Below are 14,000 nucleotides of genomic sequence, written 5' to 3'. Positions count from 1 at the left end.
GGGTTGTTATCTTTAACTATGAATAAAAACAGTGGGTTTCATTTTTTATTTTATGTATAGGGAATTGAGTTTAGCACTGTATTTCCTATGGCTCCATCTTAACCACTGAATTTACAAAGTAAACAATGGCTAATAACTAAGGATAGTCCCCAAACTATTTTGAAAGCATCCAGGAATGGTCATACCAAAATGAATCTAACCCTTTATCTTCATATTCAGATTTGAGCAAAATCCACCTGTTCAGATCTGAAGTTCAATTGGCTGCTGATTGAAATACAGAAACATTTTGTATGTTATTTATATTGAATGTGAATTCACTGCATTGTAACAGAGTTTATTCATCTCTGGTACCAAATTGTTTATTAATTAGTAAAGGTTCAATATCATTATACAGAATTAATTTACATTTAATATTGTTGAAATGCATTTGGTTTTAGGTTTTTACCGCTGCTCTCCTCTTAAAATATGAATACTACTGCTGAAATAGAGTATCCTAACAAGATGATGCTACAACCAGTTAATAGTAGAGATGCACCGATTTCAGGAATCGGTTCAGGATTTGGCCTTTTTCAGCAGGATTTGGGCGAATCCTTCTGCCCGGCCGAACCAAATCCGAATTTGCATAGGACAATTGGGTTATGCAAATTAGGAGTCGGTTCTGTATTCGGCCGAATCTTTCGCGAAGGATTCAGGGGTCCAAAATAGTGGATTCGGTATTATTTATTCCTGTTGAACAGCACTATAAAACCATACAGCATCGTTTAACATGAGCAAAATAAATAGGACTTGTGTTGTAAACATTCTGCAATCTTTTAATTACAAATAATCCATATTATGTTTTTGTTATAATTTTTATAAAGCATTATAAAGATTGATTTGTTTTTACCATCACTGCTTCCCCTCTATCATGAGAGCTTGTGTAAAGGAAAAGTTTACCCTCAAAATTAATACTTAAGCAACAGATAGCTTATATTACAGGCTGTTCCCCCTTTGGTTAAGTGATATTCTGAGATAATTTGCAATTGGTTTTCATTTGTTTTATTAGTTGTGGTTTTTGGGTTATTTAGCTTTTTATTCAGCAGCTTTTCAGATTGAAATTTCAGCAATCTGATCGCTAGGGTCCAAATTACCCCACCAACCGTGCATTCATATGAATAAGAAACTGGAATATGAGAGGGCCTAATTGATAGTCAGCGGGTTGCGGGTCCGGGTTGCGGATAAGGTACTTGCGGGTCGGATAGCGGGTCCAAGCGGGTAAGAATGTGGGTCCGGGTTGTGGATTGCAGGTGTCGGGTACGGGTTCCAAAAAATGGACCCACGCAGGACTCTAACACCAGTGTAAAAATTTTAGTGGTACATATAGAATTTTCAAATAGATGGCATGTTGAAGAGATATTTCTAGACTTTTTGGGTCCAAGCCACTGTCTATAATAAAATTTTGACTAGAACCTGCTCCCACTAAATCATAACAGTATTGTTCGAGAAGTATCCAAAACAACAATTCAGCTTGTTCAAAGATTAGGAAACCCTGAGGAACCCATCCCACAGTCTAGGAACCTTCGATATAAACAAAGCCTTACTTTGTCATAAAGTTTGGCAAAAACAACTGACTTTCCATTATTAGAGACAACTTTCACTATTCTCAGAGCATTTGTTTCACGATAACACAGTTTTGCAATTTTATCCCAGATTATTTCATTCTTCTCTTTATTTTCCAAAACATGTCTACTTTTATTCTTCAAACCTTGTTAATGCTCTTATTGAGCACTATTACAAATTTACAGTTAGTGTATACAGTTTTCTGACCATTACATTAATAAGCTCCTTATTAGCACTTGAAGAAATGGTACAAGATGTGTTCCTCTTTAGTGGCGACGTAAATTGTGTTAGATTCATGAGTTGCCGAAAATTCAGTGCCGTCTTCCATAATAATCAAAGAACAATTATCTCCTCCAGCTATTACTTTCTGAAATCTGTGCCTTTAAGCTACTTTCCTCAATCTCAGTTCCGGGTTGACGCAAGGTATGCATACCAGAAGAAAGCCACCAGGTTGGCAAACAAGACTCTAAACTGCAAGGATAGAAGAGATGTAGAATAATAATTAGAAACACGCCATCTTTTTTATGCCTGTACAACTTGTTTGAAGGTGGGGGGCTATGGTATTATACTATTAGCAAGATAGTTTCATTATAGCAGGTTTTTAGATATTTTGGTTTTACCTTACACTAAAGTCATGGCTCCTGTGCCAGACAAAATGCATTGTTTTGAAGAATTTCTTCAAAGCTTTATTAGATATACTTATTTTTCCCTCTAAGAGCTTGAAGATAAGTAAATATACAAATGTGACCCCCGGTATCCTGCCTCAAGATATTTTATTTTATTTATATTTTATTTTTATCCATAGATATTATACCAATTTGTATTTTCTTACTTGTACTGGTATGTAATTGATATTGATGAATTGAAACGGTGTCCAGACTTTCCAGTTCAACTTTAATGCTGACCAATAATGGTCTCTCAGCTTTTTATTCAGTTTAGCCAAATTTTTACCCTGCAGGACAAAAAAAAAGACATAAAATTAAAGAGTAGACACATTCAATCATATTTGAGACAACATAATCAGTCATTTGTTACTTTGCATTATACAAAACCAAAAAATTAAAGCAGCCAAAAAGAGCCACAAAAGAAAGCAATTAAACGGGCTGTTCACCTTCCAAACTTCTTTTTTCAGATTGTTCACCAGAAATAAAGACTTTTTTTTTTAGTTGCTTTCTATATTTTATTTCTTATGCTTTTTCCAAGAAATAAAGTTTAATGTTGCTCTCTGTTTTTTTCAGTCGGATAGCTCAGTAATCCAGGTGCAGAGTCTGAACTGTTACAATTTGCTACATTAAATGACACATATATCTGCAGCATCTATGGAATATTAGCAACTATGGCATCAATTATAGCAGCTGCCTTTAATGAAACTCAGGGATTCTGCGTAACAGGGACAAAGGTAAGAAATGGATCAACTAAATGTATCAATTTAGAACAGTTTGCATTGCAGTCAGTGACCTCCTCTTCCAGAGCTGCTTCAAAAAACACTAGGTAAAATATGAAACTTTAAACTTCTATATTAGAAAAATAACAAATAGAACACAAGTAGGTCTTTATTTCAGGTTAACTATCTGAAAGCAACTGAACTGAAAAAAAATGTTGTAAGATTGTACGAACAACCACTTTCATTTAGCAGTATATTATATAATCACAAGGGAGTTGTTCCAACTTTCAATATTTTAAAATATTTTCAGGGATATTTTTTGGTTATGCACAAACTGATCCATTTTATTGGCAAACCAGGCTCATGCACTAAAAACATATATATAGTACAAGAGGGTCTTAAAAGTTCTGACTGTAAAGTTTTTATTTTAGAATCCATTAAGAGGTAGAACCTCTGCATCAAGAATGCCAATTTATTAACACATACGGGTTTTATATCAATGGTTCACATGTTCCTTTGCACATTGTTGTGCAGGTCTTAGATGCAAGATTTACTACTGGAACATGATATGATACTCAAATGAAATGGCCACCCACCTCAAGTAGATTCATCACCAAGAAAAAGAGAAGTAAGAAAGCTGGTGCAATCATTAGTCGTTCTATAAGGAGTCTTTGAAGTCCAGCTAGTGGAGCAGAAGAAGGGACCAGCTGCTCCAATAACAAGTAGAAATAGTGAGACAGTGGGCCTGTGAAGAGTAAGCTGTAAGGGAAAATTTTCTGTCATTAATTATAAAAACTCATCATCTGCCATGGAACTTTTTAATTTAACTGATTTAAGATACTGTTCATAAAGGTTAGGGAAAAAATCAAATACATTGGCGGGTGTCCTTCAAGATAAACACACTTCATTTGTTATATTTTTAAGACATCTGCAAATTTACTATGCTGTATTGTAGTGATCCCCAACCACTGGCTGGCGAGCAACTTTTTAGTCTCCACTCCCATCAATGTTGCTCCCAGTGGCTCCCAGTGGCCTCAAAGTAAGTGTCCATCTTGAAATTGTTGACTTAAAGGAACAGTAATACTGAAAGATATAACCATTTTAAGTAATTAACATATAATATACTGTTAGCATGCACTGGTAAAAGCCATGTTTGCTTCAGAAAGACATATAGTTTATATAAACAAGCTGCTGTTTAGCCATGGAGGCAGCCATTTAAAGGGGACCCGTCACCCAAACAAAATTATCCAAATCCTATTTTATCATGTTATTCAAGCAAGATGAACTTTAATTACACTGTATAAATTATTTGAATATTGTTTCCATCAGTCTGGAACTCATAATTATAGCAACCAGGTAGGAGCCATTTTGTGGACACTGTTATTAAGGCAAGCCTAGTATCATCTCAGAATCTTGTTTGTGCACCAGGGGAAAGGGACCCAATGTCCATCCCCATGCCCTAGTTACACAATTAAATTGTTAAGAGAGCTGGGGGAATGTAGGGAGAGCAGTGACATTTAGGAAGTGCTGAATGGAAAGTGAAAGTAATTGCTTGCCCCGCCTCTATGCCTAGGCATAGAGGCGGGGTAGGCAATATTTGATTGACAGCTGATATTTTTAAATGAGCTTACAACAGCTATGAATGCTTTAATAAAAAAAAGAAATTGGATTTCATATTTAATTTAGGAAGGACTTTTATTATACAGATTTTTATGTCTGGGTGACGGGTCCACTTTAAGCTGGAAAAAAAGGAGAAAATGCACAGGTTACATATTATTATTAACATGTATTTATATAGCGCTAACATATTGCGTAGCACTGTAAATTAAATGTGATTATAATACTAAATCAAATGAATTATATACATAGAACATATGGAGTTACATACATCACAATTAATACCAGTACAAAAGGTGAGGAAGGCCCTATGCATAGGCATACACTCTAAAGGGAAGGGAGTAATACAAAAGGTGTGGGAGAGGGCAAGATCGAATTAAGTGGGAGAGAAATGTGGTACTGTATGTGGTGTTGCGTTTGGTACTTAAGCAGAGTGAGGGTAGGCTTCTCGAAAGAAGTGCATTTTAAGAGATTTCTTGAAAGCAGAAAGGTTGGGAGAAAGCACATAGCACATCAATAAAACACCATTCTATTGGTCAGGGCTTATCTGGTATGTGCTATGTAACACCAACTATGAACAGTTGCAGAATTGGTACTGTTATTCCATGTACAGTAATTTAATATTGATGCACAAATAAGGGAAGGCTGGTTAAAATTGCAGTGATACATTACACAAGCCAATGTGTTTTACCAATGTGTGAAATGTAATGTTAGTATTTTTTCTTCTCAATAGTTTACTTTGTGCATGCTCACCCATAAACAGCAAATCGAAATGGTCCTCGAAGGTCCACATTTTGGGGTGCCTTCTGCTCTTTGCGCCACTTCTGTATGGTTTGAGACAAAATGTTTCCTAGTGCAGACAGAATAGCACTAAAGGAAAGAAAAAGAAACAGTATTGTGCAAGTAATGCCTAATAACAATATTAGGATAAAACAGATGTTTGCTCCACAAAAGAGAACTTTCTTGTATTTCACTGCTTTTCATACATTTTCAATTGTAGCCCCCCCCCCCCTTTGTGGTAATACTTTTTGTCAGGACCCCATTATGTCAAAAGGATGAAAACATTGTTCCTTTAGTTATCCTGTAACAGTTCCAAGAAGATCCACAATCAACAATAAGAGAGCCCAATATTACTAATTTGGCAGGGACCTTCCACCAGGAGGCCTGGGTTATGAGCCCACTGCTTAACTGGGTTGTACCAACTAAGCCCCAATTAAAAAAAAAAAGTACAAAATACACCTTTAATTTATCAAACATAATTTGATGCTAACTCCTAGCATTTTGATTGAAGAGCAGTTCCAAGAAGATCCACAATAAAAAAAAAAGGGGCCCAATATTACTAATTTGGCAGGGACCTTTCACCAGGAGGCCTGGGTTATAAGCCCACTGCTCAACTGGGTTCACCAACTAAGCCCCAATTAAAAAAAAAAGTACAAACTACACCTTTAATTCATCAAACATGATTTGATGCTAACTAGCATTTTGATTGAAGAGCCGGAAGAAGAAATACTAAAATAGATAGAACATTTAAAATGAAATACCATTTGCAAATAACTTTAAAACCACTAAAATGGTTTAATTTGTGTATATTGGATACTTAGATTACACTTTCTTTCATTAGGCACAATTTTATTTTCGGGATATTTTTCACAATTGGTTGTGTTCAGAGAGAACACAGTACAATGCAGCCCTCTCCTCCCCCACTTGTTGGTCAAAGTTCCACATTTTTGGTTCTGCCAAATGGACTCTGCCCAGATTCTACATATCCCTAACCTGGAGAATAACAGCCTGTTAGCAGGAAAAATACAAATAACTCTGGCTTCTGTTGGTGGAGGTGAAGTTACTGATTCAGGAACTCTTGACAATATGTAAAGTCAAGTATCTGCTTACTCAGTGGGTTTTACTGCAGCCATTTAGCCATACAACACTGGGTAAAATGAAAGCATTTAAATGTGTGGCAGACCCACTGTCAAAAGAAAAGTCGTGCACCAGGAATTCATTTGTAGGGAATGCCTGTATGTATATCTTTTTATATAAAGCACAGGGGAGTAACAATAGAGAAAGCAGACCCTGCAGTTGCAGGGGGCCCCGGAGTGTACAGGGCCCAGTAAGGCCATAATGAGCAATTTCAATATATCTCGGTAGAATAGGTCAACTTACAAATATTTTGGGGCCCAGTAACATCTAATAATGCCACTCTAAAGCAGCACTAGGATACACAGTGATGAATAATTTTACAGTATAGAAAAGTACACACAGGGAAGAAAAGCATTACAATATAAGTGTAAATGTACAGAAGGAGGTACCATCATCTATGTACTGCTCTACCACTGATTTCTAACCTATGTCATGTTCCCTGTGACAGCCCTTATGCAACAGTGCAGCACATGGCCAAATAACATGTGGGCTATTGGCAGAGTATAGGTAGCAATGAAACTAGCTGCTTCTCTGAAGAGGCGTCAATTCCTTTCTGTTATTGTGATACACCTACACACAGCTGACTTGTACCTAGTAGATTGTTATTGATGCTTTGGGCATCGAGAGACAACCTTTAAATACCGTTACATTCAGTGTCGGACTGGCCCACTGGGATACCAGGAAAAGTCCCAGTGGGCCCAGGTGTCAGTGGGCCCTCATGCTGCTAAACGTTTGGCCTATTTCATGGCTGTTCCCTATTTCTATGAGAACAAAGAGGCTAAATAGATGGAAAAATAGATTATAGTATGTAGGCCCGGACTGGCAATCTGTGGGTTCTGGCAAATGCCAGAGGGGATGCTATAAGGTCCCATTGAAAGTCAGTATTTAGTGGGCTGTTTGGGCCTCTGTGTACCTGAAATGCCAGGGCCTAATTTAATTCTCAGTCCGGAACTGATAGTATGTAAAGAAAAGAGACTAGAAGAATAGAGGTTAAGTGAGGAGAGGAAGAAAAATAGAACTGAGAGTGGGCCCCTGGTCTAAGATTAATTGGTGGGCCCCTGGTGTCCCAGTCCGACACTAGCTACATTACCAGCAGCACAAGGAGAGCTAAATTTCAGTTTTATTTATTTTATTTTAAATGCAATTATGGATCTTAAATTACGTTTTTGCTGCCCCTTGTAACTGCTGTTTACAGGCACTGGTTCCCAACTTGCCTTATGGCAGGCGCAGCACAAAACTCTGTATTTTGTCAAAAGGTGTTGATTTGTGTTTTTTGGTCTGCTCTTGCCAGCATGTTCCACACATGAAATGAGCCCTCTTTTTTTAAAGTATCCAACCCATCATACCCATAAGAATAAACATATTGAGCTTGGAATAATGACAGCACCGCACACTTGCATGTACAAGGGACAAGTACGCAGAAATATTCTCGTTTACATTGACCCTAACTGGTTGTGCAATTCAACAGCAACATCCAATAAGTATTCTAAAGCAACTGCACTGTAAGATAAGATTTTAATAGGGACATGACCTAAAAGTTTGCTATGATTAAATTATAGACCACTCAAGACACAATCTGCATATATGTGTTCAAATCAAAGCATTAAACCCCTCACTCAAATCTGCCAGCAAAGTACAATTTCCAGTTCAAAACACATGCAGAAATGACAGTGGATGTAAAAGCCCCTTAGGTTACCTAGTCAACGCTTTAGTCAGTACAGGGCGGCTGTGCAGGAGCTGCAGGTATCTCAGCAGCAGTACCGTGTGAAGCGGGGCGCTACCCGGAACGGGTTTAGAGGCTACCGGCATTTTGATTTAAAACTCTGCAAAGGATTTAGACAGGTGCAGTATAAGGTCCTACCCCGACCACAGTTGCCATAACACGCCCAGAAACGCCCCACTACGTTTTCTTGGTTTAGGGCATGTCCACAAATTAACTGCAACAAATTGATTTGTTTTTACTTTTCAATAAATTACAGATTCACAGTAAGCGATATCAATGTTTACGTGATGTTTATGATTCTATTTTTTTTTTTAACTATCTTACTTTATCCGCCATTGTAATTTAGATTTGGCGGTGACATGTTTTCGGCTCAGTAGAAGTACTTACATTGATGATTGATCCCTATCTTGGTGGGCGGATCGCGGTGCGTAAAGCAACGCCGCGTTTCTATTGGCTAAGGAAGAGGCGGTGGGATTGGTTGAGCGTATGGTGTGTAGGCGTGGTTAGGGATAGGTGCTGGCGGGAGCTGTTCAGCGCGGGAAGTGTAGGAACAGAATGGTGCTCCAGAATAGCGGAAAGTTCCGAGCTGAGTCCCGAGGAGATGGGCAGAATCAGCAGTAAGTGAGGCCTACGCTGTATATGAATGCCGCACAGGCTTTTATATGTTTTCGCGTTATGTGGGAGAGTTAACGAAACATATAGGGCTAGAGGCATAATGAGAGAGCGAGTGTATAGCATTTCCGCAACTACTATACGTTGTTTATATGCGAACCTAAGCAAAGCCTTCTACCTCTTATAAACTGGCCTCTAAATATCCATTGTCCCCGGGAAAATAAAAAAGCTCTATATATTTGCTGAAGAACATGTCAAGGTGGCCTATGCTGTACAGACAGTACTACCATTCCTGCTACACAGAGGCCCAAACAGCCCCCATCAGCACAATTAATAGTGACTTTCTATGGCACCTTATAGCAGGTCCTCTGGCATTTGCAACAATCTACAGATGGCCAGTCTGGGCCTGTGTACAGACACCAATGAAGTTGAATAAACCGTAATCACACTCAATAACAATGTCTCCACAAAACATCCTTCTATTGTGGACCAATGGTGTAATGCGGAAAGGCACCCCCTCCCAAGTGTGACCTGCAGGGGGCTACCATACTACAGACCCCACAGTCTCTGCCTCTGCATTTATGGTGTCTGTATGGTTGTTAAAAATTAAAATGTCGCTGATTCGCCTCATATCTCACCCTTACTGGCCTCCCTTGCCACTGATCCACACTTGCTCTAGGAGGACCGGAACCACCGCTCTACAATGAACCAGAATTTCAATCAAGTGATTCCACTGCTGATAAAAGTTTCACTGTGACATTGAAATTCTGGTGTTGCTGGTCTTTCTTGTATGTATGTATGTGTGTGTATATATATATATATTTATCATCATCATTTATTTATATAGTGCTGTCAAGATACGCAGTGCTTTATATATATATATATATATATATATATATATATATATATATATATGTGTGTGTGTCCGTCCAATAAGTACCTGCACTCTTCCTCCAACGCTTATGTGGGTGCTATGCAATATCCAACAGACCGCAGCACACTGACGCGTTGTTTCTGTGAACTTTATTTGTGATTTATTGGCTCATTATCAGTAGACAAAATAATGCGACGTTTCGAGTCACACAGGACTCTTTATCAAGCGTGGGTGCTATGGTCAAGTAGACTGTATAATTCTTAATGTGGAACAGCACTCCAAATTCTTGTGAAAAAGGATTTTATTGAAACATCGGTCATGTATCCAACGTTTCGGCCCTCATTGGGGCCTGTAATGTTGGATACACGAGTGATATTTCAATAAAATCATTTTTCACAAGAATTTGGAGTGCTGGTCCACATTCAGAATTATATATATATATATATATATATATATATATATATTTATTATTATTATTATTAACATGTATTTATATAGCGCCAACATATTGCGTAGCACTGTAAAGTAAATGGGATTATACAACTAAATCACATGAGTTATATACATAGAACATATGGAGTTACATGCATCACAATCAATACCAGTACAAAAGGTGAGGAAGGCCCTATGCATAGGCATACACTCTAAAGGGAAGGGAGTAATAAACAAGGTGTGGGAGTGGGCAAGATCGAATTAGGTGGGTGAGAAATGTGGTACTGTATGTGGTGTTGCGTTTGGTAGTTAAGCAGAGTGAGGGTAGGTTTCTCGAAAGAAGTGCGTTTTAAGAGATTTCTTGAAAGCAGAAAGGTTGGGAGAAAGTTGGACAGACCGTGGGAGAGCGTTCCAGAGGAGGGGTGCATGTGAGGAGGTAATGAGAGAAGAGTTGAGTAGCAGGTCATATATATTTCCCTGTTGGTCTTGGGCAGCACGGAATTCAAGTTAAGAAAAAGCTATAGACCAGACTGTATAGTCGTGATATGTTTAAAATACTCTGCAGGAAACATGCAGTATAGAAACAGGTGTTGGGAAATCAAGGGCAAATGTGTAGTTGGTATTTTATTTTTACTTTTTTGCTCAGAATGCAAACTTACTGGGATACATAACTACAAATTCTAAGGAGCTTTAAAATGCAACATTAATTTAAAAGTAAGCAGGTGGGGTTTACAGGGAGAGCAAATCTAGAGCACCGTACCGTTGCCTGTACCTCAATATTTAGCATTGTGTTTGCTAGCTTCTTAAATTCTAGTAGTAGGAAGGACTCCTGTAATTGACGAGTAGTCTTTGTGAAACAAGTGCACTGACTAAAATGTGATCAACCTGTTTTTCAGAGATGATGCTTCTGCAAGCTCAGCTGCCAAGAGATTGGAACGCAGTCAGTGGACAGACAAGATTGATGCTCAGTATGGATTTGAGAGGATTCGTGAACCAGGGGAAAAAACAGGCTGGCTTCTCAACATGCACCCAGTAAGTCATATTTCACCTACAAATGTCACTTGGCTGAGTGTTTTCAATTTTAAGGGCACCCTAAGGACTTTCTTCTTTACCTTTTGAACTTGAAAAAAATATTAAGAAATCTATATATTGCCATTCACGCATCAACAATGCCTTCTTCCTCCAACCATCTTGACCTGTTTAATAACTAAACCCTGCTATTTCTGGAAGCTATCTTTATTCCCATCCAGCACCTAATTGTTTCTTTTTGAGCTTACGTATATACTCAAGTATAAGCCGAGTTTTTCAGCCCCCAAAATATGCTGAAAAACGTTACCCCGGCTTATACTCGGGTCAAGCGCAAAAACGGTTGCCGGCGTCTAAGAATAGTCGCGGGCGTCCAAGAATAGTCGCCGGCGTCCAAGAATAGTCACCGGCGTCCAAGAATAGTCTCCAAGAATATTCGCCAGCGTCCAAGAAAGGTTGCCGGCATCCAAAAACGAGACGCCGGCAACTCCAATGGGAGCAGAAACCCTCAATTTTTTGATTGAAACTTACCAGAAGCTGCTGCATTTCTCACCCTCGGCTTATACTCGAGTCAATAAGCTTTACCAGTTTTTGGAGGTAAAATTAGGTACCTCGGCTTATACTCGGGAAGGCTTATACTCGAGTATATACGTTTCCTTTTCTATATATGGATATGGTTTATTGCATCAGATTTGGCGAAGCTCTTTCTCATATCTGCAGTCAAAAGATTGTATTTTTTTTTGTCGCATGAATACTATGGCAAAGATAACTTGATCTCCATACATTTCACTGTGATTTGCTTTTCTATGTTATTTGGTTAATAATTATGTCCATAATGTTGTTTTGCTTAGCATCCACTTTTGGGGAAAGATGTGCTGGTAGATAACCCTATTCTATTTCTTTCCCTCAAAGGCTTACAATAATAGGCTGCACTGCATGAGCGCTTTTAAAGGGGACGTTCGCCTTCCAGACGCTTTTTTCAGTTCAGTTGTTATCAGATTGTGCTCCAGAAATAAAGACTTTTTTCAATTACTCTCCATTTTTTATTTTCTATTGTTTTTTCGAAATCTAAAGTGTAAAGTTGAATGTCCCTGTTTGAGTCTGGCAGCTCAGTAATTCAGGTGCAGATTCTGAACTGTTCTGAATTTTGCAACATTTAGTTGATACATTTCTCTGCAGTATCTCTGGAGTATTAGCAACTATTGTATCAATTCTAACAGCTGCCTGTGATGAAACTCAGGGGTTCTGCTCAGCAGGGCCAAGGATAAGAAATGTATCAACTAAATGTATCAATTTAGAACAGTTTACTGGTCAGCGGCACCCCTCCCATAGCTGCTTTAGAAGGTGAAAAATTAAACTTTACACTCCAATATTAGAAAAACGGTCACACATAGAAAATAGAAAGACATTGGAAAAAGTCTTTATTTCTGGTGAATAGGGATAAGCGAATATGACCCGTTTCGTCAAAAATTTGCCGCCGACGCCCATTAAAGTCTTCAAATGGCCAAATAGGTTTAGTAGTGTGGTGCGTTGTGCTGCTGTTTCTTACTATACCAAAAGATGTAGTACTGTATATCAACAGGGAATATATCATCACCTGTCGCCAGACATCAAATTCTTTTTTTTTTCCCCCCCTCAAACATCCATACCTGTAAAAATCTCAACTGTCAATCATGTATTGCCTTCCCAGCTTCTATGCCTCAGTCATAGATGGCATTGCACTATTCACATCCCCCGCCTCGAAGAGGAGAGCTTGCTTTAATATCAATGTGCACAAAATGGCACTTGCCTGCTTACTGTTATTGGGAATTCCAATACTGAAGAAAACAAGATTTAAATCATTTATATTTTGCTTAACTAATTCCAAATTATTTTCTATTGTATATTTATTGGGGAGACGTCTCCTTTAAAATAAAAACTTTTATTTGGCTGCTTTATTTTGAATGTGCAAGAAAAAAATCTTAACATTTTCACATGTTAATTTTTCTATTCCAAAGAATGAGATTTTGGATGAGGACAAACGGCTGGTGAGTGCTGTGGATTATTACTTCATCCAAGAAGATGGGAGTAGATTTAAGGTAAGCATAAATTTGTATGTTTACATTTAAATAGTGTTTAACTTTAACCAAGGCGTATGGCTTACAAGTATCTTTTTGTTGCTGACTGCATTTCTTTACAGTTGCAGTTTCTTTGAAAAAACATTGCTCTTCTAAAGCCTCTGAAATAATGAAATGTAATACTTGTAAAGCTTTTGTGCCCTTAAAAATGCTGTACTATCATCAAATCATTTGTTGGAAGAAGGGTGCAAGTAATTATAGACAACTCAATTTAAATAGTGACACATGGTCTAATTTGTATAATATTGTCTATTTTAAAAGCAAAAATATTTAATACTGGAATGAATTGCAATGCAAAGGAAATATGACACAAATCATTTTCTCTTTTTATTTTCAAGTTAAAAAAGAGAGAATATTTTTAATGGGTCCTGATTTAAAAGTAAAAATTGTGAAATCCCCTAAAATGTAGCAACACACAACAATGCAAAACCTTCCAATTCATATCCCACCCCAATAAAGAAATATAATTTCGTGGGGTTTGTAGTTTTTTTTTTTTTAATATCTAAAATTTTTCTATGGTCACCTTGTTTACTTATGCAATGGAGGTTGTAGTTGGACACTGCAATTGGCAAACCCATACACACAACGCAAAAAAAATGGCTGACCTTTCAATACTATCATTGAATGTAAGGGGCCTCAACTCTAAATTTAAAGTCTGATGTTCAATTACATAAAGAGGCACCCACCCTCAATTCTCCT

At 37.8% G+C, this 14,000-nt stretch overlaps 2 protein-coding genes across 2 annotated transcripts in view; one reads left to right on the top strand and one right to left on the bottom strand.

The window, feature by feature from the left end:
• Positions 1-1,710: 1,710 nt before the first annotated feature.
• Positions 1,711-8,347, bottom strand: pxmp2.L (peroxisomal membrane protein 2 L homeolog). Its single transcript, NM_001095290.2, is given in 5 exon segments — positions 1,711-2,070; positions 2,432-2,551; positions 3,580-3,742; positions 5,354-5,470; positions 8,214-8,347. Coding segments are annotated over 5 exon segments (582 nt in total). The 5' UTR covers positions 8,327-8,347; the 3' UTR covers positions 1,711-2,001.
• Positions 8,348-8,688: 341 nt separating this feature from the next.
• The window catches only part of pole.L (polymerase (DNA directed), epsilon, catalytic subunit L homeolog), a 51,589-nt gene continuing 46,277 nt past the window's right edge, over positions 8,689-14,000 (top strand). Inside the window, exons 1-3 of the mRNA XM_018260369.2 lie at positions 8,689-8,857; positions 11,055-11,190; positions 13,182-13,262. Coding sequence (XP_018115858.1) covers positions 8,796-8,857; positions 11,055-11,190; positions 13,182-13,262 — 279 coding nt within the window. The 5' untranslated portion in view covers positions 8,689-8,795. The remainder of the gene's footprint in view (positions 8,858-11,054; positions 11,191-13,181; positions 13,263-14,000) is intronic.

This window comes from Xenopus laevis, chromosome 1L (assembly GCF_017654675.1).
Source record: "Xenopus laevis strain J_2021 chromosome 1L, Xenopus_laevis_v10.1, whole genome shotgun sequence".
In the NCBI taxonomy this organism is placed as follows: Eukaryota; Metazoa; Chordata; class Amphibia; order Anura; family Pipidae; genus Xenopus; species Xenopus laevis.
Note: the sequence above shows the minus strand (reverse complement) of the source record. Positions and strands in the feature narration are given on the sequence as shown.